This window comes from Pseudoliparis swirei, chromosome 6 (assembly GCF_029220125.1).
Source record: "Pseudoliparis swirei isolate HS2019 ecotype Mariana Trench chromosome 6, NWPU_hadal_v1, whole genome shotgun sequence".
In the NCBI taxonomy this organism is placed as follows: domain Eukaryota; kingdom Metazoa; phylum Chordata; class Actinopteri; order Perciformes; family Liparidae; genus Pseudoliparis; species Pseudoliparis swirei.
In genome coordinates, this window is record NC_079393.1 from 19025667 (window position 1) to 19053600 (window position 27934).

At 42.3% G+C, this 27934-nt stretch overlaps 1 protein-coding gene and 1 long non-coding RNA gene across 3 annotated transcripts; one reads left to right on the forward strand and one right to left on the reverse strand.

Annotated features, from left to right (window-relative positions):
• The first annotated feature begins 434 nt into the window (after positions 1–434).
• On the forward strand, positions 435–6082 carry LOC130194739 (uncharacterized). Its single transcript, XR_008831945.1, has 2 exons — positions 435–2986; positions 3320–6082. It is a non-coding gene; the product is annotated as an uncharacterized LOC130194739 (long non-coding RNA).
• On the reverse strand, positions 3169–27934 carry LOC130194738 (receptor-type tyrosine-protein phosphatase eta-like). Of its 2 annotated transcripts, XM_056415860.1 has the most exons (6): positions 27756–27934; positions 9431–9452; positions 9122–9247; positions 8714–8965; positions 8094–8354; positions 3169–7441 (listed from the first exon to the last, which is right to left on the reverse strand). In XM_056415860.1, exons 1-6 carry the CDS (start codon positions 27813–27815, stop codon positions 7044–7046), a joined length of 1119 nt encoding a protein of 372 aa, XP_056271835.1. In that variant the 5' UTR covers positions 27816–27934; the 3' UTR covers positions 3169–7043. The 2 variants fall into 2 exon arrangements, with proteins under 2 accessions (XP_056271835.1, XP_056271836.1); XM_056415861.1 differs by lacking the exon at positions 3169–7441 and having other exon boundaries at positions 8027–8354.

The following is a 27934-nucleotide window of genomic DNA, read 5'->3' on the forward strand; positions in this document are numbered from 1 at the left end:
ACAACAGCTTATACCCACACCTAAAAACCAGAGAAAAGATAGTCAGCAGAAACCAGATAGTGACGTAAACAACAGTGACAAAACTAGATCAGCGGAGGGAGACAGTGAGCCAGAAGAGCAGGATGACTGCTCTGGAGCAGGTGACTCACCACTAGATAATGCCATCAGCTGCAATGTGTGCGGCAGACTTGAACTCTCCCCTCCCACTGACACCTCCCCCCTCAGAACCAGATCAGGTCACCAGTATGAAAGAAGACGCTCACAGGGCGCACCTGTATGGAGGGACCCCATTTTTTCTGACCTGTCACACAACTCCCATTGGTGCAAGCCCCCGGGCATGCCGCTGGGGTCATGGATTATGTTCCATACTCACCTGTAGACACAACAGCAGTACTGACAACATTACCCCCCCTGATAAACGGGGCTGACGAGTGGATCGCAGCACTTAAGGTGGCCACTACTGGAACAGACTTGGCTCTAGGCGACTTTCGCCGCTTTTTGGCAGGATGTGTGGGTACAGCGGCCGCACAAACAATTTGGGATAAGATAGGGGTTACAGAGAAACACCCGCATAACATAAGTCAGAATAGATTCCAAGGAGCACTCTACGAAGCATTACGAGGAAAATACCCCAGTAAACACACAGCTACCGCAGTCGAGGATTTTTCCTGGAACACAAAAGAGTCCCCAGCTGCATTCATGGCGAGGAGTGAAGCTATATGGAGAAAGGCATTTGGAGAGGAACATACACAAACACCCCCAACCAGAAAGATGTATCGAGCCATGGTCATTAAGGGATTGCCAGACACCGTGCAGGCTCAGCTAAAGAATGTAGTGGGACTGAAAAATTCGTCCCATGAAGTGTGGACTGATAATATAATGCACTTCCTAGAATACGTAGCTCCAGAGGTCCCAGAGCCTACTAATGCAGAAGCTCTAAAGTTAGAGCTACTGAGACTACAGATTCAGAATGAAAAGAAAATCGCAGCAGATAATACTAAAATAGCCAAAGATGACAAAGCACAGAAGCAGCTGGTAGCCACACAAGAACAGTTAGCGAGTGTGCTGGGATCCATGCAGGGATCAAAAAATAGCTCCAGTCGTGCAGGCAGTACAACAACAATTGCCCCCCCCCCTCCTCCTTTCTACCCTCCTCAACCCACATGGTCCCCACAGATGATTCCCCAGCCATTGAATAACGGGTGGTACGGACAGACTGATGACACACGACACCATAACGACTCCAACTATATACCTGGTAGAGGAGGCAGGAGAACAGGCCCATACAATTGCTACAACTGTAATGAGCCAGGGCACTGTGCCAGAAACTGTAAGAGAAAGAGGTAACTATTATGGAAGAGGTGGCAGAGGAAGAGGAGGAAGAGGAAGATACAGAGGAGGAAGTTATGGAGGACCTGGAGGTTATAGAGGACCCCAGGGAAACCCTGTTCAACAACAGCAACAGCCTCCACAGCTACAGACTCCCCCTCAACAGCCCCCCCCTCTGCAGCAGACAGCAGCACAACCACAATACATCATAGTCTGTATCCAGCCCCTCCTCCAAATCCATAAGCACTGATCTATCAACAGCCACAGCAAGCCACGTTTGCACCGCTTCAAGCTTAGTTATGCATAAAAGAAGCCCGTTCAGGAGTAAAAGGAGTAACAACTGGGGCAACAGAGGCTTTAGACGAGTATTAATAATTTTTAATTATAGTCAGGCTGGACATTGGGCTAACTTTTGTCCTTATCCACCACAGGGTTAAGCAGTCTCAGTCAGGACCACTTCAGTACTCTCATAATGTCTAACCCCGCCATAACAAGCACCCAACACATAGCCACAGCCACAAGGCAATAGTGATCCACGGCACCAGGCCCGGACCAGAGACACAGAATTAGGCGTGCCCAGATCCAACAGCTGACAGCGAACTGTACTCACTGAACAGAAATGTGCCACACCCACTAGTCACCCAATGATTCAACTGGAGACTAAAGAGACACTGAACAGGAAGCAAAGTGTCCGGTGGGACAGAGTAGATGATGATGACATCACACCTCTGCATGACAACAGCCAGCAGTGGAGACTTTGGTTCAAAGTCCTGCATCCCTACTCGCCACCAGGGGACCAAAGACATTGTGCCCTTAACTCCTCCTTGATACAAGATGAGATCTGAGATCCTGAGGGACTGCCTGCAACACGAGATTGAGGTTCATGAAAACCCAACTGTGGAGGCTTGGAGATCTATGCAGAGAAGCAAGGAGTAGCAGCGCCGGTGAATGAACACCAGAATTGCAGATTGAATGCAGTCGTTGACACCGCAGCTCCACATCACAGTGTTGGTCCAGAGTGGAGGCACAGAGAAGAACAATGGTGAAAGCAGAGGTTGAGGCTACGGACTGGGTGCACAAACAAAATTAACACTTGCATTACTCCACATTTGAGAACATGTAAAGAACTGCACACACATCGGAGGTCCAGTTAATATTAGAGACACATGCTTAGCCACACACATAGTAGAGAGAACACTGATCATGGGGACACTGACAACATGCGAAACTTATTTCCAGACACTTTTAGGACTAAAGGGTGAACTGATGTGTGACTGATTCCGATAGCTCCCGTAGAGATAGAGTTAAAACTGCGTGCGATTCCAATTTAATCATCACCAGCATCCCTTAAGGATGGAACAGACTAGATATATTTTTTAAATCATAGAATGGTTGTTATAGGAAGGTGTACTGGAGAGGACGAGGGCTCCCTGGAATACATTAATTAATTAAATTTCGTAAAACTTGGAAAATGGGCCTTGATTTGGGGCCAATAAATAAATGTGTAACCCGTTCTTTACTAATTAGGCCGACTTATTATGACATTCCTTACCCAAGCACAATGATGACGCTGTGAGTTCAGACAAGACATGGTTCTCCTGCATTGATTTGACAGACGCAAGCATTTTTTATTTTATTTCTCTCCTTTCTTCTAGAAGTTGACTGTTTTGATTGATTGACAGTTTTAGAGAATAGTGGTGGGTTTACTATTGATTTCTGATAAACAATAGTGGTTATTATTACAGTAATGCCGTTAGGCGTACGAGTAATTGATTTCTCATCACCATTTCAAAAACTGAGTTTTTTTTTTTGTTGTCGGTTTCAAAGGATAGTTTTGGGTTTACTGTTTTTTTTGGAAAAATAGTGGTTATTATTACAGTCGTCCGTTGGATGTACGAGTAATCGATTTCTCATGAGCTGTTAAGAAACTGACACCTATGTATGCGACGTGCTAATTTGGCAGTTTTGTTTAAAGTAACGAATTCTAGAGGTTGACTGTTTATTAAGATTATTATTATTGAAAAGGACGGATTTAGGAATTCCATCCTATTTCAAAAGAGGGATAGAAGCACACAACAATCTATGTTGAGGACAGACTATTAAGAGGAGGGCCAGACAAGTACAGACTAATAGATCAGATAGCAGCAGGTTTAGAATCAGGGACCCCAGAGAATCATAAAAAATAATTTTTGAAATCATAAATATGCTTGATAAATGAAAAGATGTAATCTTATTTGTGTTCCTTCCATAGTTGTGGTGATAGTAGATGGGGTTCAACGTCGACTGATTCGAAGAAGAGCCGCCACTCCTGTACACATAACTTGCGAGTGTTTGATCACACCCCATATAGTGCACACATGCACACACTTAAGGTATAGAGTAACAAGACGCATCAGGTCCGACAACAGAACACATTTTAACAACAAACTGCTGGGGAAAGTTGATATGCACTGGGCATAACCTACAAGTTTGGGTCTATATATCACCCTCAGTCTCAAGGATTGGTCGAGAGAGCCAATCAAATAATTAAGAGGATAATGTGCGAAGGCGCTTCCACTGGTACTGATGACCATGAGAGCATTACCAGGGGGGAAGACGCCACCAAGTGAGTTGATAACAGGAAGAAGTATGCCAGAGCCACCCAGAGATGGAGGTCATATGCCACCTCTGGATGTCTGTAAAATTGAAATGTCAGAATATATAAAAGCTCTAATTTCTCTCTCACCAAAGCTCTCTCAAACCAGGTTGTTCGAGCCCAGACGATCGATCAGGAGGCAGCAGAGCCAACCAAAGTAAAAGTAGGTGACTGGGTCAGGATCAGGGTTCACAAGAGGAAGTGGACTGAGCCTAGGTGGACTGGTCTGTACGAAGTGAAGGAGGTTACTTCACACATGGTCCAGGTCAAGGGTAAGGCAGAGGCACCTTGACACCACCTGACACATTGTGCCCCAGCCACCTGTCCAACAGGGACATTGACAGAAACACAATCAGATGGAAAAATTTTGATGCCACAGAGGTCGTTCCGTAGGTGTTTCGGGGAGCCTGATAGCCCAGCTAGAAGGCCCCCCCCCGCAAACCACTATAGGAACAGCTGGAAGTCAGACAAACTGTTCTAATGGTCATGGGACTGACCCTTGTCATTATCGTAGGATTAGTCATGTGAGGTTTAGAGAAGAACCTGCCAAAAAAGACATTATAATAGAAAAGATTAGGGAGAATATTGTTTTTAATGTATGTTGCCTGAGAGTGACTGTATGTTAAAATTATAGATTGAAGCCAGTTGAATAACGGAAAGACAGGAAAAGAAAAGTAGGAAAGACAGGAAAAGAAAGGTTGGAAAGACAGGCAAAGAAAGGTTGGAATGACAGGAAAAGAAAGGAGACAGAAAGGAGACAAGAAGGAGCAGAGACTGAGACATTAGAGCTAGAGTTAGGACTGCAACACAGGAAGATGGGTGCAGACAACATCGACTCTCACTGCTCACCGTCTCCTGTCATTAATGGCACCTCGATGTGCAAAAGTTTTGTTTTTCCCCATAAGCTGTTTTAGGGTTCGAGCACGAGAGAGGAGGGTGCTGGACGAATACCTGCCTGCTATCAGATCCTAGTAGGATTTGAATATTTCTATGCCCTAGTCAAGGGCCATAGATAGGATCAATTACATTTATCATAACCAGTAAAGATAAATAAAGTTAGATTGGATTGGATAAGTAATTAAGACTCTGTTGGACGACGGATGGCCATTTAATAGATGATTCCTCCCACACGGGGTGAGAAGCTGTTCCTCCGACTCAGTTAAAGATTGCGAATTCAAGCCTAGAAAGTATTAGATACTTATTAAATATAGAAATTAAAATACAATTTTCATAGTCAAGTGTCACATTCTGTATAGATCCGGCCTAGTGGCTGTTGTGTTGTGTTTTCTCATTCTCTTCAACAGCTACACCTGACGCTCCAGCATCGACCTCCATCGTGTGCTGACTGCCTGCTGTGAGGACCTGCCATGAGGAGCTGCCCACAGGAGCATCGGACACCATCATCACCCGGCTCAGAGACTGAGGAGCCAATGAAGAGCACGCTCTACCACCCACGATGCTGCACATGAGAGTCATGTCGAATCCAGGGCCCATGCGACACCAGTGAAAGAACAACAACAAGCCTGGCCAGGACGATCCAGACGAAATCAAGTTCGAGACCACCGGATAAAAGACCCCATCGACAGCCGGAGGAGACGCTGACGCAGACCAGAGGACCAGAGGACCAGAGGGACTTCCAGGACCCAGACCAGGATGAAGCAGATGACGCAGACCAGACCAGGATGAAGCAGATGGATTGCAGCGGGGACCGGATCGTCAACTGGTTATCAGGATGCCAACCTGCTACTCACCAGCCGCTAGGATGCAAGACCCCCCCCCTGCCTCACCACTCTCAATTTCATCTCTTTCTTCGACACCTGCACATTACAGATTTAATGCACACAGACCTACTGACTTCCCTAGGATGGAAGATCTAAGAGGGTGGATCGGAGTACCACATGACAGAAACCACGCCCCTATTCCCATCCCTAACAGAGAGAGACACTCTCCCCGAGAAATAGGTATCTTACAGGTCTTATGGGACCTTAATCTAGGCAACGAAAGATTATATTTCAGGAGACTCATTCACGTCAAGTGGCAGAGCTAAGACAGGACGAGGAGGCCAGGCCATGACAAGATCTGGCAGCAAGAGGGAAATAAATATTCCCAGAGAAAGGGTTCACATCCAGCGGATGTGAAAAGAGGGATTGTTAAAGAATATATATTATAGTTTAGCATAGCTTAATATTGTGTGCATAAATATTATGTGTAAAGATGGAGTAGACTGGAGGAGGGTAGGAATGTCTAAGAGAGACACTCTGGCGCCGGGGTTGATCTATGTACCCTCTCCCCCCCGAGAAACGACAGGCACAGATGTCCCCTCTGACCTAACACTCATCTTCCCCCTCTGACCAAGCAGACACAGATGCCACCCCTGACCTAACTCTCATGTTCTTCCTATGACCCAACACACACACACCATGGGAACAGGCCTTTTTTCCCCCCCTTTTGTTTGGACAGACTTCTGGGTAAATCCAGACCTCATCCCTCAGACAAGGCGCCTTCCTGTCTTCCCCCACCTTTTCACAACATGTGCACTCATTGGCAGACGAGAAGAACCAATGAAGGAGCGGCAGAGGCGGGAGCTGGCAACAAGAACCAATGAGAAGACACCGCCCCCTTATGCTCCTGTCCAATCAGAACTGTTCCCGTCGGGTATTTAAGATGGCCGCTCACTTTGAACCGGCATCCCTTCTGCAGCCCTGAAGCCATTGGTGACAGGTTTGGATTTGGGTCCATGCGCATGAATTGTCTATTTTGTATCTTGATTTTGAATAAACGCTTTATAGATTTAAAGTAAAAGTCTGTTGCTATTTCTTCCAGTGAGTCCTGTCCAGGTGGTGTGTGCAGTCCAACTCTAACACCACTCCAACCTGTACTTGAACACCTCACCCGGAGGTGAGGTCCAGCTCAGAGAGATGGAGGAGGTGTTTGTGGACACACTAGGTTCCCCAATTTCACCAGGTCCTAAAGCAAGGAGGAGAGGAGGGGACCGCTCTCTATGAGTAAAGACTGTATCACTCGGTGTGTTTGGGACGTGTTTAACACAACTCACTAAACATGGATGAAATGTATTATATTAAATGTGTTTTTTTGTTTTATCAGCCTTTTTCTGGTGATGTGATTGTTCCCCCCTCAGTTTATAGTGTTGGAAGAAAGGTTGAGGCACCAAACAGACGACAAGCACATTATCAGACGTGTGATTCATCCTCTTACTTGTATAGTGAACAATCTCAGACACCTCACTCTCTGTTTTGTGATCTCCAGCCACTGCTATGAGAGTGAAACTGTAAAGCACTCCAGCCGTCAGCTCAGGGACGTTTACGTCAGTTTCAGTGACACTGACTCCCCAGTTATTCGTTGTATCCGTCCGTTGTATTCTGTAGAACAAGCTGCTTCCCTCTGGTTGAGTCCACTTCAGAGAGATAGAGGAAGTCGTGATTCCAGCGACAGTGAGGTTTCTGACTCCAGCAGGCTCTGAGAGTTCAAAGGAGTTATATGAGGAAATAAAGAGATTTTGATATAATGTCCTCCACAAACTCTTCTTTTAGTTTAAGCCACAATAGTAACGATGCAATTAGAGCCATTATTAATCTGCTTCCAAGCAGCTGGAAGCTCATGGAGCATCTTTGTGTTGTCACATTTCAAAACGCTCATACACAGCATCATCTTCACCATGTGACCAGAACACCTCATCTGACTGGTGATGCCACAGAGGACAGATGTTTGACATAAAGACCTCCCTGGATCACAGAGCCTGAGGCAAGCCACATTGTGGAGGAACATCTTCCCACCGCTGTATCCGTGACCTCAATCTAGTCTCAAAAGAGTTTGTGGCCAAACATGATCGTGACAAGTGAACAGGAACAAAAAACACCCTGACGTTGCTTCACAGGTGAGCTCTCGTCATCGCCGTGGTCCAGGACAACAACAGCATCACCGAGACGCACTAAGCAGCAGTCAGTGACTCCTCCGTTGAGAGGACTCGTCATTCTACAACTAAACGTTTCTGATAGAAACCTCAGAGCTTCATCCTGCTGGTGACGCCTGCAGACAGGCGTCTCCGACAGGCGTCTTCAGCGGACGCTCAGGACCTTATTTCATGAACCACATGTCAGCGCTTACTTACGTGTGTATTGAGAAACAGTGGTACTCTGTCCCTCAGCTCTGCCGTCATCCGTCACTGCAGTCACAGTTATTTCATACTGGACACCAGCAGTCAGGTTAGTCATGGTTATATTGGTTTGAGTCACATGGTCACTGCCATTTCCATTTCCATCAGTCCACTGTACTCGGTAGAAAGAGCTGTTTCCCTCCGGTTTAGTCCACTTCAGAGATACAGAGGAGGTGGTGATCTGAGTGACAGTGATATTGCGGACTACTTCAGGCTCTGTGAGCGCAGGATGAATAAAGATGAGGGAGGAAAAGAAACATTTACAGTCAAATTAAAACACTGGACTTTGGAGTGTGATGACACCAGAGCACAGTGACACATCCAAAAAGCTACCACGGTAACAAAGGTCTCGTGCTAAATAAGCAATATTTTGTTACCACGTTTGAACCATTTCCTAAGAATAAAATGTGTGCATATGCACTCTAGTGATATAGAGATAAATGCAAAGAAAAAACACTGGCAGCAAAATGATTTTCATACATCACAAAGTACATAACGTAAAACCACAATGTCCTCATACGTTCAACTATAAAATGGAGTTTTACAATGTTGGCCAAAACTAGACGCCCACTTACTTGTGTACACAGACAGAGTGGCTGTCTCTCCTTCACTCAGCGTATCACCTGCCACTGCAGAGACACTTATGCTGATATTGACCCCAGGAGTCAGGCCGGTGATCGTCAGAGATGCTCCAGTCGTCTCATTAAAGCCTCCATCATTCCACCGTACTCTGTAGAGAGATATGTTCCCCTCCGGTTTACTCCACTCCAGAGATATAGAGGAAGCCGTGATGTTCGTGGCTGTGAGGTTCATGACTGCTGGTGGCTCTGCGAAGTTTGTGGGGAAAGGAACTTGTTTTTCACTCATCATTACAGTAACAGTGTAACCATCTTTGCATCTGATATGGCATTATAAAAAATGTTTTTTATATGGTTGAGGTCCGCAATATAAGTTATTTAGCAACAACAAAAAAGCCGACTTACTCGTGGTGGCCTCTTTGCAGCAGTTGAAACACCCGTTTTCAGAGGCACTGCTCCCATTGGATATGGTGCAGTTTACTATGGATGTTGTTGTTGATGTTTCTGTGTCATTGCCTTCACAACCACTAACTACGAATAGGAGGAGGAAGAAGAAGAAGAAGAAGAAGAAGAAGAAGAATGACTTTTAGTTCACAAGCTTCTATTAAATTCACAATGCATCTTCATGTAAGAACTAATGTTTTTGGTTTTTCTACTTTAAAGAGAGAAATATTGGACAAAAAATAGAGAAAGAACCAGTCTGTGTGTACTTACTGTCACATTCTGCTTGAGAGATCTGGGAAGTTAGGGACAGAGAGAACACAATTAAATGATATTGCACCAGCAGAGGTCAGCATTGCATTTAAAAACCCAAACACCTGCTCAACGGCTCAGGATATCAATACATCGAGCGACCGCAGGTAGTTCTGCTAAACAGGTGACGTTTCCTCATCTTCCTAAACACCAGTCTTTATTAAACACAATGTGATCTAAACAAACCGAATATAAAGGTTTCAAAACCCTTTCCACACTCCCGGGAATTCAATTTCAGTGGATTCAGAGCTCAGCCAGTCTGCGTTGTCAGTGAAAGCGGGACCCCTCTGGAATGCCTCTGCACATACAGACGAGCAAAACATATCACTCTTTTAAACACGGCCTGAAGAACTGGCTTATTCGCAATCAGATGTGTGAGCATGAATCGTGACTCCCTCCTCAATGACTGCGTGTACAACACGTGTGTATGTTTATTGCTTTTTATGATGTTTTTATGATTTTCTGATGTGGCCTATATTTGATCGGGACCTGTATGTTTATTGCTGTTATTATGTTTTTGTGATGACCCTTTTCTCCCTTAGTGATGGCTTGTCGTCATATCTGGCCACAGGGACTATGGTTGAAATTTAGCCTTAGCTAAGACTGACACATTTACCCCTGGGTTGATTGATGTGTACGGTCCCTGTTCAAATAAATAAATGAATGGAAATGGAAAGTATCAAACCTCAATATATTCTGAGCACGTAGTATTGATTAGCAAAAGGTAAATCATTTGTGAAGGGTCAAACGTGCTTATATTTCCCAAGCTAAGGTATCATATAGACGGAGATACCTAGCAATAAAGGATTGATGCATTTTGTGGGCCCACATGTCATTAAACATACAGGAATCAGCTTGTAAAATAACCACATTGTATACATATTAATTGGAAAGTCTAAACTTCTAATAAATAATAATTAACTTGAAGTGCATCTCGCTCTGAAGAGAAAAAAGAGCTTTGGTTTATTCATCAAGACACCTTTTTTTTTCAATGTTGTAAAAAATCACGAAAAAGCTCCGCAATGCAGGATAAAGTCTTGTAAGTCGTAACTGATGAAATGATCACGTTTGTCGTGTTCTAGTTAAGAGAAGAAGGACCGTAGATCACAGTGATGCCCGACCATCGGTAATCATTCTGTGGTCTCAGATAATAAGACAATGACAATGCTTCTTCCTCATTCTTCTGGAAAACTCTCATGTTTCAAAATAACCACAAATGAATATGGACAGAAAATAATAATATAATGCAATCACATACTCGGACATCAAAGGCATGTCCACACAACTCAAACTCTGCATTTCGGGTTATCGGTCCTGATATCAGCACTCAACACACGGCTCTAATTCCACATTACTTATTAGCCCAAACTTAATCAGCACAGTCGCTCCCGACATGTTGCCTCTCGGTCTGTTTACCACACAGCTAAACATTAAACACATGGCATCATTGCTCAGGCCTTCATCGTCCTCTCCATCACAAAGATAAACGCCAGGGTCAATCATTACCTCCTGATAATGTCGGCGTCGACTGAACAGCAGCCCTGCATCACACGAGATACAATCATGTTGTAAAATATTACAATAAACAATATAATATTGACTAATTTCTCACTCCCGCTCTCCAACTATCAGGAAGATAGGATAAAATACAAGGCCGTCGTGTTGGACTGATTAGTTTTAGTGTGGTGTCCCTGATGAGCTATAATGAGCAGCTGTATTATATTTTCCCTTCTAATCCGATTTATACTTACATTGTAATAATGATACAATATTGTACTTAATTACATGCTAGTGAAACCAAATTAGAATTATGAATTTGATAGAATAGAACAGAGTAAAATATGTTTAGCAACTCGAAAAGGGTCAGACGAGGAAACCAAGAAGGAAAAGGTCCATTCTGTAAGTACGTGGCCCCTCTCAGCCGGCCGTCCCCGGAGACCGGCGTCCTCTCCCTAACTTCTCTTTTTCTATTCACAACAGTGACCCTTCCCTTTCCTTTCAGTCCTCTGGGACTCTATTCTTCTTTCTGAAGTACGGCGATGCCACGCAGAGGAGTTCAGGGGCCCAGGCTTCTTTTGAGGATCTAGTTGAAGGCTGCCCATGTATGAAAACTTCAGGATCACCGAATATACAGGGTGTTGAGACACGTCATCACCCGTCATCCTCAGTGAAAGTACATACGTTCATACGTTTGATCTTTTACAAAAATCTATTTGATTCTAGAAAGTCCTCTTGAAAACTCAACTAACCAACTATTACTCACAAAGGATGGGCGGATGTTGTACATTGGGAGGAGGAAGAGCCCGCATGAGGAAGTATATCTATCTGTACTTCTGCTGTTTGTGCAGTGTGTCATTGTGGCTGAGCTTCACACTATCGCCCTGTTAGAGAGTGTAACTGGGGGCAGTGTCTCACTATCTGCAATTTAGTGACACATTTACACTTTCCGACCACAGAAGATGTCTTTTTACGAGATTCACCAGCGTGATGGTTGTGTTCAGAGAGACAGTTCAAAGATATACACATTATACATAATACATAATACACATATTGTATATTTAGTATTAGTATTTAGTTTTGTGTTTTATAATTATTTTTATTAATGCTCTGATGTGCACCGCTGCTGTGATTTTTGAAATGTCCCCACTGTGGGACGAATAAAGGTATATATCATATCATATTCATATCATATCATATCATATTAGTTAAACTCACAAAGCAACCAACATCACATTTATTTATTTATGTTTTTATTTATTGTTATTTCTTACGAACAAAAAGTTCTTGAACTGTACTATCTCTCTATGACCTGTTACTTAAAACTGTCTAAAGCTAAACGTTCAATTCAAAAGGAATTATAGGAGATTTAGATTTAATTGCTGTATTCAGTGTCGAATTCAGAACAAAATCCAGCATGAGAAAATAGGATTCATAAATAAAATAATAATAATATTTATTCATTGGCACTTTTCTTATCAAAGTTAAAAGTTCTTGACAGAGAGGACGAAAAGCAAAATGCTATCAAACCTTTAATTTGTTCCTAATATTTACTGTTATTATTGTTTGCAGGAGTCGTAAGTCTACACAGAAGCCCGCTGTGCACCAACCACTTCACGTTTCGAACCAGTTTTCCCTGCTCAGCGACACACCCGCTGAGGAACACACCCTGGTTATCGGGAGCTCTATAGTCAGGAACGTGAAAATAGCGAAGCCACGGACCAGAGTCGTGTGCCTCCCGGGGGCCAGAGCGGGCGACGTGGAGTCTTGTTTGAAGCTGCTGGCTAAGGATAAGCGGAGATACAGTCAGATTGTAATACACGCCGGTGGTAATGACGCCCGAGCCCGCCGCTCGGAACTCACTAAAATTAATGTGGAATCGGTGTGTGCTTATGCCAAGACGTTGTCGGACACCGTAATTTTCTCTGGCCCTCTCCCAAATTTGCAGACAGACGAATTGTATAGCCGAATGTCGTCTTTCAACCGCTGGCTGTCGAGGTGGTGCCCAGCGAATAATGTGGGCTACGTAGACAACTGGAAGACTTTCTGGGAAAACCTGATCTGATGAGGAGAGACGGCATTCATCCCACGTTGGACGGAGCGCGTCTCATTTCTGCGAATATGACCAAGTTGATCACGGACTTAATCTATGACAACCCAGGGTTCAGATCAGGAACCGGGAGCAGAGTTGTAGTTTAACACCCTTCTCTGCTCTTCCATTCGAGCAGTTACCCACCCTTGACTTTAGAGTAGAGACTGTGTCTGTCCCACGGCCACTTCAATTAAATAAATCAAAAGTAAGCAGAAGAGGAGTCGTACACAATAACCTTATACAAGTTAACACAATTATTTCAGCAGTGCAACAAAATAGGTCTATTAAATGTGGTCTCCTAAATATTCGATCTCTGTCATCTAAAGCTGTGTTACTGAATGATTTAATATCAGATAATCACATTGATTTATGTTGCCTAACTGAAACCTGGCTGAGCCATGAAGAATATGTCTGCCTGAATGAATCGACTCCTCCAAGTCATATTAATACTCACATTCCTCGAGGCACCGGTCGAGGAGGTGGAGTAGCAGCCATCTTTGAATCGAGCCTATTAATTAATCCTCAACCAAAATTACACTACACCTCATTTGAAAGCCTTGTTCTTAGTCTTTCACATCCAACCTGGAAAACACTACAGCCAATTCGATTTGTGATTCTGTACCGCCACCAGGTCCATATTCAGAGTTTATATCTGAATTCTCAGAATTTATATCAAGTTTGGTTCTTAAAACCGATAAAGTTATTATTGTTGGAGATTTTAATATCCATGTGGATGTTGATAATGATTGCCTTAGTGCTGCATTCATCTCCTTGTTGGACTCGATTGGCTTCTGTCAGAGAGTACAGAAACCCACTCACAGCTTTGGCCACACGCTTGATCTTGTTCTTACTTATGGCGTTGACATTGAGCATTTGAACGTCTTCCCACAGAATCCTCTTCTGTCAGACCACAACCTCATAACTTTTGAATTTATACTACCGGAGTGTACTCCGTTAGTCAAAAGTTTCTACACTAGATGTCTAACTGATAGTGCTGTAGCTAAATTTAAAGAAGCGATTCCTTCTGTATTTGATTCGATACCACGTATCAATATAACAGAGGACTCCTGGTCTAACTTTAGTCCGTCCCAGATTGATCATCTTGTTGACAGTGCCATAGGCTCTCTGAGAATGACACTGGACTCGATAGCCCTCTGAAGAAGAAGACAGTGAGGAAGAGGAGGTTTGCTCCTGGTATAACCCTCAGACCCGCAAACTGAAGCAACGTCACGAAGCTTGAACGCATATGGCGTTCAACTAATCTCAAGAATCCCGCTTAGTTTGGCGAGATAGTCTTAAAACATATAAGAAGGCCCTCCGTAATGCCAGAGCAGCCTATTACTCATCAATAATAGAAAAAATAAAACAACCCCAGGTTTCTCTTCAGCACTGTAGCCAGGCTGACAGAGAGTCACAGCTCTGTGGAGCCGAGCATTCCTATAAACCTTAGTGGTAATGACTTTATGAACTTCTTTAATGAAAAGATTTTAACTATTAGGGACAAGATTAATAATCTCTTGCCCATAACCAGTGCCAATCTGTTCTCAAGTGGAATGGCCTTGGAAACCGCTGTATGCCCTGGTGTATATTTGAGGATTTTCTCCTATCAACCGTGACCAATTATTTTCAACGGTTTCTACTTCGAACACGTCTACCTGTCTCTTGGACCCCATCCCGACGAGGCTGCTTAAAGACGTTTTGCCTTTAATTGGCGGCTCTCTATTAGATATTATCAATGTGTCTCTGCTAACAGGCCACGTACCACACTCCTTCAAGGTGGCTGTTATTAAACCTCTCCTGAAGAAGCCCACTCTGGATCCAGAGGTATTGGCTAACTACAGACCGATCTCTAACCTCCCCTTCCTCTCCAAGATCCTTGAGAAAGTGGTCGCAAATCAGTTGTGCGACTTTCTACATCATAATAGTTTATTTGAGAAATTTCAATCAGGATTTAGAAAACACCACAGCACCGAGACGGCACTGGTGAAAATTACAAATGACCTCTTAATGGCAGCAGATAAAGGACTCCTCTCTGTCCTGGTCTTGTTAGACCTTAGTGCTGCATTCGACACCATTGACCATGACATCCTGTTACAGAGACTGGAGCAGTCGATTGGCATTTCAGGCACGGCACTAATTTGGTTTAAATCCTATTTATCAGATCGATCTCAGTTTGTATTTGTAAACGATGACGCCTCGATAACCACCAACGTTAATCACGGAGTTCCACAAGGTTCTGTGCTTGGACCAATTTTATTTACCTTATACATGCTTCCTTTGGGCAATATTATCAGGAAACACTCCATAAACTTTCATTGTTATGCAGATGACACTCAACTATATTTATCGATAAAACCAGAGGAGAGCAACCAACTCTGTAAAATTCAAGCATGTCTTAAAGACATAAAACATGGATGACCTGCAACTTCTTGATGTTAAACTCAGACAAAACCGAAGTAATTTTAATCGGCCCTGAGCACCTCAGAGATCAATTATCTGGTGATGTGGATTCTGTAGACGGCATTGCCCTGGCATCCAACACCACTGTAAAGAATCTTGGCGTTATCTTTGATCGACTTGTCCTTTAACTCCCACGTAAAGCAAATCTCAAGGACTGCATTCTTTCATCTACGTAATATTTCAAAAATCAGGCACATCTTGTCTCAAAAGATGCAGAAAAATTGGTTCACGCGTTCGTTACTTCGAGACTGGATTACTGCAACTCCTTATTAGCAGGCTGCTCTAATAAATCTATTAGGTCCCTCCAGTTGATCCAGAATGCTGCAGCTCGTGTTCTCACTAAAACTAAGAAAAGAGATCACATCACTCCTGCACTAGCTGCTCTGCACTGGCTCCCAGTAAAATCAAGAATCACTTTTAAAATTCTTCTCTTAACCTACAAAGCCTTGATTGGTGATGCTCCATCATATCTTAAGGAGCTTGTCGTACCATATTGCCCCACTAGAGAGCTACGCTCACTAAATGCGGGACTACTTGTAGTTCCTAGAGTCTTAAAAAGTAGAATGGGAGCCAGAGCCTTTAGTTATCAAGCTCCTCTTTATGGAACCAGCTTCCAATTTCAGTCCGGGAGGCAGACACAGTCACCTCATCTCTGAGTAGACTTACGACTTTGACAATGCTTATAGTTAGGGCTGAATCTGGTTTGCCCTAGTCCAACCCCTAGATATGCTGCTATAGGCTTATAGCTCCCGGGGGACGTTTTAGGCTGCACTGAGTACCTATCTCCTCTTTTTTCTCTCCTTAAGGATAAATTTTCTTCTCTCAATCACACGTTACTAACTCTGCTTTCTCCCGGAAGTCCTTTTGACTTCACGTCTCATGGGGTCATCGGACCCTATGAGACGGCATAGATCCTATCTGCCTGATGGATCGTCTGGGTCGTGGAATTCCTGCTCATGACTACGCCACTGTCCTGTTGAGACTCCGCCCACTCCTCCTCCCCACCGCCATCTGCCTGATGGATCGTGGAGGTCTCCATCGTGGAATATGCCTACTATGAACTATTCATACACTCTGTCATATTCATTGAATGTATTTTAACTCTAAATCTGTCCTTCTGTACACATTACATCTATTGCATCTGTCCATCCTAGGAGAGGGATCCTCCTCTGTTGCTCTCCTCCAGGTTTCTTCCCTTTTTTTCCCCCTGAAGGGTTATTTGGGAGTTTTTCCTGGTCCGATGTGAGGTTTTGGGGCAGGGATGTCTATGTGTACAGATTGTAAAGCACTCCGAGACAAATTTGTAATTTGTGAAATTGGGCTATACAAATAAACTGAATTGAATTGAATTGAACATAGTACACACACAGTACACTATGGAGGTTTGTTTCTTTGTGGAATTTTTATGAATGTATCTGTCTTCTTCTCATTCTGCTAATTCTACATTGAACTGCTAACGCAAACATCCATCATCCTTCCATCCATCCATCATCCATCCATCATCCATCCATTCTCATCCGCTTCATCCGGGGTCGGTCGAGGTGGCAGCAGACCCAGCAGGCTGACCCAGACTTCCCTTTCGCCCGCAACACTTTCCAGCTCATTCTGGGGGATCCTGAGGCGTTCAGGCTATCTGAGAGATATCATCACTCCAGCGTGTCCTGGGTCTTCCCCGGGGTCTCCTCCCAGTTGGACGTGCCTGGAAAACCTCTAATGGGAGGCGTCCAGGAGGCATCCGAATCAGATGCCCGAAACCACCTCATCTGACTCCTTTGAACCCGAAGGAGTAGCGGCTCAACATCCATCATCGTTGCACTAATGTGGATGAAGATATTGAGTGACCTAAAATTATACAAATCTGACAAATTCACCACTGAGTAACGTAGGGGAGATACCAATTCCAAAACTTGTAAGGGGTAATAACTAGTTTATGAAAACCCAGAGAAACACAAATATCCGATGAAGCAAAATCCCGGACGTTTTTGGAATCCCTGCCGGACGCATTTTTTAGGTCTCAAAAAGAGGACATGTCTGGTCAGCCTAATTAACAGGCCTCTTTTAGGGCAGACCTTTTAACGTATACGATGTTAGTGCCGGCTGCATTGCATTCAGGTGTAACAGAAAGCGTACGATGACTACAGCTACGTTATTTGTTAAAGTTGTATTTATTACATTTTCAAATTGTATTATTTTTTATTCTGTTTTTTAACATGGCTGTTTAATTACATGTTGTTAAAATCTCTGTTATTGGTTCAAGTTATGTTCATTGATTCAAGTTCTTATCTCGGCGCTGATAAAAAGTGGAACTTTCTATCTGACTATCTGACTTTAAAACTGTTTCAAGTTGTTTATTCTTTTGGTATCTCAACTCCGGCGTAGACTATCAACTGTGGTTTCCGAGGTCAAGAATGAAGGCTTCACTTCGACAACAGATACATGTAGTGTTTGGGAGGTGTGTATATATCATAAGCTCTATCTAGAAACTAGCTTGTGTGGTGAAAGGCATTTTAATGTAGTGGTATACATAAGCTTAGTAAACACACACAACTAACCAAAGGTTCAACTTAAGAGCAGCTGTTACTGGAATGGATGCAACACTGCTTGTTGTCTGACTCAACCTCCCTACGTTCCACCAGAATATGGTAACGGTCACGTACCAGTGTGTGAAAGCCAACTATGACGATCTCATGTTTTCATATAAATATTCATGTTAATCTAACCTCTGGGGATGTGATTTCCCTGAGCTTTGATTCCCAAATGTTTTATTGCCCTTGGCGCTCTTCGTAAGTATCACTTATTTTCCTGCTTACTAAGTAAATAAAACAATGTCTCAAGTCATTATGCCTTGGCACCGACTCAGAGAGCAAAAATAACGCAAACTCAAAGACACATTTGGGAAGTCGAAATACCAAAGTTCACATAATAGACGTCATATTTGTATGCATCTACTGGGACTCATCTCCACCCAGATGTACATCCTCCCTCTCTACTTTGGGCTCTAGTCTTTATTTTGGTTTTATATATATATACTGTATATATATATATATATATATATCATGTGTGTAAAACCCAGAGTAATATCAGCTTATTATAAGGAAGCCACTAAAAGACAAAAAATGACATACTTTTGCTGATTGCTTTGACACACACAGTCAGAAGAAGCGCCGGTCAATAACTCAATATAATCGATATTGTGATATGAGATATTGTAAAACCTTAATCTGGCCTAAGTGATGCCTTTCCTGGTTTTAAAGGTTGCTTTACAGTAAAGTGATATCATTTTCTGAATTTACCAGGCTGTTATTATTTGCCTTCATCCCCTGAGTCAATACTTAAGATTACTTATCAAAGATTTCATTATGTAAATATGATGTAGAAGCATCAATGTTCAACCCTACAATATCGATATTGAGGTATTTGGTGGTAAATAGAAAGAGATAGATGATCTGTTCTTTAAAGATCTCCATTAGACTGGAGCTCTACTTAATGTTTGTGGTGAAACACACTTGGCAGGGACTCAGCCAATGACTCCTTTGCCCTGTGTACTGTATCTGTGCCATTTGACTGGGCCTGTCTGTATGGGGAGGAGGAGGAAATGGCTGTACTGACCACAATATAAACATTACATCAACCCTCAAGGCAGCCGGCCTGCCACTCTCTGATTCCCTTTCATTCCTCGCAGTCTGCCTCTGCTGCTGATAACGCCCCAGTTCCTTCCTCCATAATAACACTCAGACCCTAAAACAATCAAGGAATCACCTTAAAGGCTGTTTGCTCATGGATAAGCCAGTTTACCCGTAGCTCCTCATAATCTGATAATTTGGAACAAAGACGTCAAGGGCGAAGGGAAAGAAAATGCACAATACACCATTACTGCTCCTTGAATTACGCAGAGTTGCACGAGGTGGAGGAGCTGCTTGTGGTGCCTTTTAGACTTGCTGAGTGGAGAAAGTGGATTCCTCTGCAGCAGTAGCTTCTGTAAAATCGTGTTATCTAAATCAAGCCAAAAAAAAGGGTGCATATGTGTGTGTCTTGATGATTAGCAACACGGAAGAAGGGGAGCAATTAAGAAATGGACACATGTTTATTGTTGTTTGCTTATACAACATTCAAATGCTTATTTCCTTTCCTTTATTGATTTTGTTTTTCTTTTTTCGAGACCTTTTCTGGATTTTTCATCTGTAACTATATGTCAGTGCGAGTGACTTATCACGATATTCTTAATGTTGTTCTTTTCTCCTCCTACAGCGTTTGTATGACGACATCTTCTGTCCTCGAATCGATTTTGTTGTTGCAGATAACATTGAGAGATGTGTTTTTTTCATCATCATCAGCCTGGCCATGTAACCGGGGGGTGTTTTCTTCCCCCATGATTGTTGAATAATAGATACAACACCTGAATTATAAACAATAGATTTCAATAAAGATTGCAAAAACTTATAGTTTCCAGATCTTGTTCGGATTTATTCATGTGTTTGTAAATTAAATATCTATGTGTAAATCTATTTGGTATTGTATTCTATCTTTTTTCTTTTTAACAGCCAACAATCTAGCGTTAAGTAATACATTCACACCGAAAAATAGTATTTTCTACAAAACGTGGTGTTTGTTGTCAAATCTAAGAGTCAATTGGCTCCTTGAGCTGGTGACAACTAGGCGTTTCCCATCATGCCCTGGGTCATTCAGTCTGCGGCCCCTGGCTCTAAAAACTGCGGCCGCCTCGACCTCGGGAGGTCATCGTTGACCACGACGTGTTCACGACGTCAGAGCAAGTCGAGATCAAGACAGGAAACAAATCTTAACCGGCATGCAGTGTGCGGCAGGTCGAGCTCATCTCGAACGAGCCTCATAGGACGCCTCAACATACAGGTGTTTTCACTTAAGGCTCCTGATTAGCCCTCTTCCCAAGACTGTGGGCGTGGACACACTGTGATCGATTGACAGCTCCCAACTCCAACCTGACGTCTAATCATGGGGGTGATTGAAAACACCTGTGTGTGTGTGCCAGGCAATTCACCATCTGTCTATACTATTCATCAATCATATTGCAGATTCTCAACCAGCATTTCTCATCGTGTTTAACACAAGTCAGACAATGTAATTTGGATTCACAGAGTGACTGATATTTCAAAAGCAAACAAGCTTTGACTGTGTATTCAACTTTTCATTTAAAAGTACAGAAGTATGATGTGATGAGGATTTTTTTCTCACTGTTTTCTCTCAGCTTCTAATACATTGGCATATTGTTCTCTATTAAAGTTCATTGCTTCAGTAGCTTACTGACTCTGTTCTTTGGGTTTAACATAACTTCCTCTCACTTCCTGAACACACCCGGACACCCTTGATAACATATTTGAGCAACATGAAGGACTTTTAAGTGAAGCACTCTGCTGTACTTCATGCCTCCAGCTCGCTGAGGTCCCATACAGGAACTTTATCAATACCAATACCAACACCTGGGCTTTGGGTATCAACCAATATCAAGTATTGATCAGATACCAGTGTTTTTAAGCTGTATGTCTCACTTTGCGGAAGTGACTGAAATGAAATGCAACATCATGCTTCAGCTAAACATTGCACTAAATAACAGACAAAATATAACATAAATACATAGATCTAAATGTAATGAATTATATCCGATATCAGTATGGGTATGTGCATCTTTACTAATACTGCATCCATCTCTCGATTTTCTTTTCTTTGTTGATATTTAGGAAACATACACATTTATAATTCACCTTCACTGAAGCCTTTAAAAATGTACTCTTACTAATAATCACTGCCAACCGTAGATACAAAACAGACTTTATGGGAAAACATGAGGACTCCAAGATTGGACTTTATCCATATTTTGAGTTGCAAACCTGAGTTACAGACAGTGCCGCTGCTCGCCATGTTGGTGCCCTAAGCATAACTCTAACTTTGTTTGAGCAATTAAATATATCTCTTTTTCTGCCTGTTTTGTGATATACATGCCTAAAAGGTGCCTAATATTACTATACTGAAATAATATCGGCATTATAATTATTATAACTATGATGATTTTTTTAGTTGCCTATTTTTTGGTGCCCCCTCAGGACTTGGTGCCCTACGCACAGCGCGTAGTGCGCGTTATGAGAGCGGCGGCGCTGGTTACAGAGGTATTTTGTCATAGTGTAAATTAAATCCAGTCACTTTTTTCCATTAAAATACATCTTTCTTTCTGTTTATACACGTAAGTTAATGAAAAAACTAATTTACGTGGAACAGAACTTTTTTGTTTGTATAGACCACATCTACCTTTGATTTAATATTTTTCTACAGATGATTCCACCAGTTGTCCTTTTGTTCTGTATAAAACATATTGCATTTAAGATGAATATAATTTCTGTGAGAATACAAATGGCGCAAAGCTCCACAAGAGAAATACGAGATGAGTGTCCTCCGGTTGTATACCATATGAACATGAATCATAATAAAAGAAATCATGCAAAAGCCATGTCTAAAAATAACCACTGCCTCCAAAAACACCTTGCACATGTCCGCTTTAGCTATGAGTGTGTTTGTCTCCAGGTACAGTATCAGCCTCCCACGCTGCAGTCCTGCTGCTGCTATCACAGAGGCCACATCTGAGGCTATGGAAATGAGTGACGTGGTATTTACTGTTCCCAGTACTGTGCAGCGTGCACTGCTGCTGGCTGCAGATACCCATCTGAGTACAAGGCACTTGCCACCAGAGCTTCCTCCCACTGCTGCCACCCATGCAACAAGAGGAGGATGTGCATAAATGCATATGTACCCACACCCACAGGCTCTGGACATGGAGGGCTGGCCCATCGCACCCATCATAGAAGTGTGATCAGAGTTGTTAAAGTGTTAAAGTGGAGCGTGGGGTGTCATGTGTTCTCGTCTGCAGCCAAAGGAGAGCAGAGAAAGCATAATGTAGGTTTTTGTACTTTTAGTGACTGGCTTCTTTGTGCTGTATTCAAGGGTGTAATCCTGCATTTAGATTGGGAAGGACGCTGACCTTTGACAGCATGACTGTTTCAAACTGAGGGAAGACATGAATATATGTTTCTTATTTGAGGGCAATAGGTCAAATGGTTGTTGGGGGATTTTACAATAAAATAAAAATGAGGAGCTGCTGGTGTCACAAGAAGAAACGTCCGTGGGTCATTGCGATACATCCTCAGGGTGACCATGACTGCCTGTATAAAATGTTATGGCAATGCAGCCCGGACCAAAGTGGTGGGCCGACTAACCCATCGGCTCCGCCGCCAAGGTGGAAATGACGAAACTCTAACGCAGGTATTTAATATGACATACTTAAAGCACTCTCGCCCTTTAGCTGGAGAGCCAATATGAGCGAGTGATAGAGAGACGAGTCAAACTAGAGAAATATAATACTTTTCCACCCCCACAACAGCCTTGTCCGGCCGTGACTCGCTCAGAGGCCACTGATAGAATGATAGCTATCTGTTGACAATAAGGCTTTTGAGCCCGAGAGAGGAGCCTGTGTCTCATTTACATGGACTGGGGAACTGTGACTCTTTGTAATTCCTCTTGTACACGCTACGCTTCCAGCCGCAACCCTGGTAGAGAGCAACATGTTTAGGGATGTTAATTTGAAAACTGGACTGTCCTGATGCAGTCGGAGGGTTGTTGGGAGTGGGCGGATGGCGCAGCATTCCACAAAGCAGGACTTGACTTGTGACTTTTGCCTTTTCGATCAATAAGAAGAGGGATACTTGTGTTGACATCATGAAGTCATCACACGTCATCCACATTGTGGCGCAAGGCATTAGAATAGCAGCTCGTCAGAGAGTGTTCGTCAGTCCTCAGCCACAGACGGGACACTTCATGTAAGAAACGTCACATTTCATTTTTCCAAGATGTCTCTCACTGATAGCAACGTCAACATTCTTTCGTTCCCGCATGCTGCCAGGAGGCCACGGACAGTGAAAGAGAGGAACATGCACAGTGGAGAGGAACAGAGAAATGCTCCGTAGTCATGCACAGCGTTGTACTTCCCCTCGGTCACGGATGCGTCGAGCTGCGGCTCTCAATCACTCTCTCTAGACTGCACCTAACAAACCATGCTAATTTGTTTGGGCCCATTTCAAATTTATTTTTTAATTGGCCCGACATGTCGTAACAAGCTCCTAAATACAAGGAAAAGACAAACACTATCGTGACTACTGGATGTGTCATTTCAAGCAGAAGAACTCTCTTTTCTCCTTTTTCACCTTTTTTCTTTTTTCATATACAGGACTGTCTCAGAAAATTAGAATATTGTGATAAAGTTCTTTATTTTCTGTAATGCAATTCAAAAAACAAAAATGTCATGCATTCTGGATTCATTACAAATCAACTGAAATATTGCAAGCCTTTTATTCTTTTAATATTGCTGATTATGGCTTACAGCTTAAGAAAACTCTAAAATCCTATCTCATAAAATTGTAATATTTCCTCAGACCAAGTAAAAAAAAAGATTTATAACAGCTGAGTGTTTGTCAAGGCTCAGGAAACCCTTGCAGGTGTTTCGAGTTAATTAGACAATTCAAGTGATTTGTTTAATACCCTACTAGTATACTTTTTCATGATATTCTAATATTTAGAGATAGGATATTTGAGTTTTCTTAAGCTGTAAACCATAATCAGCAATATTAAAAGAATAAAAGGCTTGCAATATTTCAGTTGATTTGTAATGAATCCAGAATGCATGACATTTTTGTTTTTTGAATTGCATTACAGAAAATAAAGAACTTCATCACAATATTCTAATTTTCTGAGACAGTCCTGTATATATATATATATATATATATATATATATATTATATATATATATATAGAGAGAGAGAGAGAGAGAGAGAGATATCAAACTTTACTGATCTCCATGGTACCATTAGGTTTAGCAGGGGAATTTACAAATATATAATTAAAAATACATATTCAAATATATAATATTGAAGAAAAGATAACAGACAAATTGAATCAAATCATCAGTCTGCACAGGTGTTTTTAATTATGTTGCCTAAGTGTACCTCTTCAGTGATCCTATTGGTTGATGGAGTTTGATTAAGGCTGAATTATATTAAGTCCTGGATGAGACTGATCACAGATCAGTCTCATCCAGGACTTAATATAATGAAACTAGTGATGGAAATAAAACTGCACAACAAACAACAAAGAGGAAAGGGAAAACAATCATGTGATTATAACAATAAAGGGTTTGACTTATTGTGGCCCCACGAAATATTATTATTCTTTTCACTCACAAATATTAGACTACAATTAGACTTCCATAGCAGGTGCCCTGTGTTTGCCCAGACAAGATCCAGACTGAATGAAATGTCAGTATATTGTTGTAAACATATCGACTGTGACGTCTACTGCAGAGGATTATTAACATGTTCCATATGAAAAGTGTCAGTATGCAAAATAATTCCCTTCAGGGAAGCAAATGCAGTTCCCTTTTTTCGACTGTAACTTCCTTTGTGCTTTTAGCCCGATGGTCTCCAAATTGAACTTCTCGCTTTAATCAGACGAAACTGTATTCAACATCTGATTCATTCTCGACTACCGAGAATGATCTTAAGTTCTGAGCTGACCAGTACCGTCCGGTAAAATGAGACCAGTAAAGACAGTTGTCAACACACCACAGAGGAACACAGATTAAAGAGCAAGAGCACTGCAATGAAGGAACTAGAAAAGAACGAGAAGGGAAAAAGAAGATTGAAAAACAAATCAGAATATGCTTTTGTGTCTTTTACTAGAACCAGACCACACTTGAATAACATTCTAGAGGGCTGATTTTAAGGGTGCAGAAGCTGCAAAGGAGATAATCCGGCCTCTTATCTCTGATTTCATCAACAGACAAGATGCTGAAAGAGCAGCAGGTGTTGTCCTTAAAGAAGAAAGTTCTGACTGTCGTGTGTCTTAACTTAACTTCTTGACTACAAATGTAGGTTCAATTATATTAAATGGTGAGTTAAAAAAACACTGGATTCTTCTTCTTCTTGTCAAACACCCCTGACAATGTGTTGTCATACTGCACAACATATTGAAAGGCATCGTTGAAGTCATCTCACGTAAACCAACACGAGAGTCTGTAGCCCTGCTTCACTCTAAGTATTAAAACCAGCTGCGGTGGTGGTGGTGGTGGTGTTGGTGGTGGTGGTGGTGTGTGACACCGTTTAGGTTGATTAGGTCGACCAGGCATTGCACATTCACTTCCTCATATAAACAAGTCATCATGCCAGGTGAGTTGTTCACCATAGGAGAAGTCATAACTACAATTAATAACATATTCGACCAAAATCCTGACTCAGGGATTCTTAATAGCTTTTTCTGGAGTGTCCAACTCCACTCCCTCCCCGCCCTTCCCCCCCTCCCCCGTATTCTTTCGTGTGGTCTTGAATTAATTTTTATCCAGAATGAAGTCTCATTCTAAATAAATTATTATTATTTCAAACCTTCAAATTTTATAATATTCTACAAATTGGGCATGCGTATTTTGTAGTTTCATTTTATACTTAAAATATAGATAAATTGAAAAAACACATTCATGCACCTATAAGGCCCACGGAAATCATTTTTGCAGTTAAAGGGAGACTACATTTTACGTTCAGCCCCAAATCTGCTGACAGAAAGTTAATTATTATTAGTGACAGGCTTTAAAATAAAAAAGTTGGAATTGTATTTGCCTCTGTGGTGTAGTTCTGGTTAAAGATACAGTTTGCCGAAATTTCCTCTTTCCTGTAGCTCTCTATCGCTGTAGATTGTTTTGGTGTGAGTAACATAGTTATAGAGGTATCAGCTGTAGAGAGTCCGCCCTCTTTCCCATGTGATGGGACTGGTGGCTCTGGCCTTGTTTTGGCAAACTGGCAACAACAACAACAAAAAAAACTCAAAAGCAAAGTCTCTTTGCAGAAATCATGATCCAGTTATGAAACTTCTCACAACAATCTATTTTAATGAACTAAATTGATAAATGGCACAACAGTTAAGAGGAAAACATATGTAATTCATGATTTGGGGGCAAATATTGATTTACTCAGTGTCAGTGACAGTCACAATTTAAAAAATGTTGAAACATAAAGTTTGTCTTGCGGCAAAAGCACGTCACACCACTTCTGCTTATTAAGAGAGATGACATTCATGACTGTTCTTATTTAGTGAACGGGTTATTGGCTATGATGTGACTCGTATACACATTAAAACCAGCTTATGTCAATATCTAAATCCATCCCGTCTCCACTGTAGAGATTGAGATTAAAATGTGTAAAAGTGATTGCATTAGGAAACTAAAAGTTGGATGTGAGCATCCCTAAAAAGAGCTTCCTGCTTTGGTGACGACAAAAACAAGTGCTTCTTTATTTGTGGTCTGAAAAATTGTAATCAACTATTGTTGGCAGCCCTAGGCCTAAACTCTGTTTATTGAAGAAGAAAACAACATGAGAACTTGTCTATATAGTTATCAATACTGTTGTCACATTGACCGGAGTGTGTGTGCGTGTGTGTGTGTACTGTATTGGACACCATCACACTTTCTTTGGTCGTCCTATAAACTGGTACGATGGTGTGAGTTGTGGCTGCAAGAGTGACAGGGACACTGAGCACACTGCACCTCATTCCTTTCCTGGCCCTGTTGTGCTGGCCACACATCCTCACATACCATTCTCAACCGCTCTCTCCAGAAAGACCAGTAGGACAAGGACAGGTGGGTCTGTGCTGGACCTCTCCGTAATCAAGGGGGTCAGGTCAGATCAGATCTGTGCATTCCTGAATGAATAACTGGCCAACCAGAAGATTCCAAATATAAAGAAACTCATTAGAGTACTTAATCATTACAAAAAGGAAAAAAGAGTCAGACTGACGTCTTCCAACACATAGCCTCCCCCCATTGTTGAACCTCTCCAACGGATGGTCGGCGTATTAATTACTTGGTGACATCAATTTCAATGCAATTAAAACCCTCAAAGGACCAGTATGCTTCGTTTAGTGAGCCATGACATTCTCGTCTTCAGATGAAATGATTTCGTATCTGTTGAAATATATCTGTTTTTTATTTGTACATCAACTTTTCTCATGAGTCCTAACTGCGCTGCGCAGCTGCGACCTGCGCAACAGGTGCAGGCGCACACCTGCGCGATGGAACTGAGCTCCATGGTCCAAACAAAGCGTCCCGTTGTCATGAGTTGCCCACTGCCTGCTTCAATTCTGCTTCAAATGTAAGAGTCTGAGAGCTTTTCTTACCTCCAGTACGGCGCTGAAGACCGCGAGAGTCCACAGAGAGACGCTGGAGAGCAGCTTCATGATGCCGCCACGCTTTGGGAACGAAAAGAGACCGAAAGCTACTTTTTCTAACAGTTGAGTGATTTCATGAAACCAACTTTCTTCCTCGCTTGAAAAAAGAAGAAGAAGACCCCGCGTCC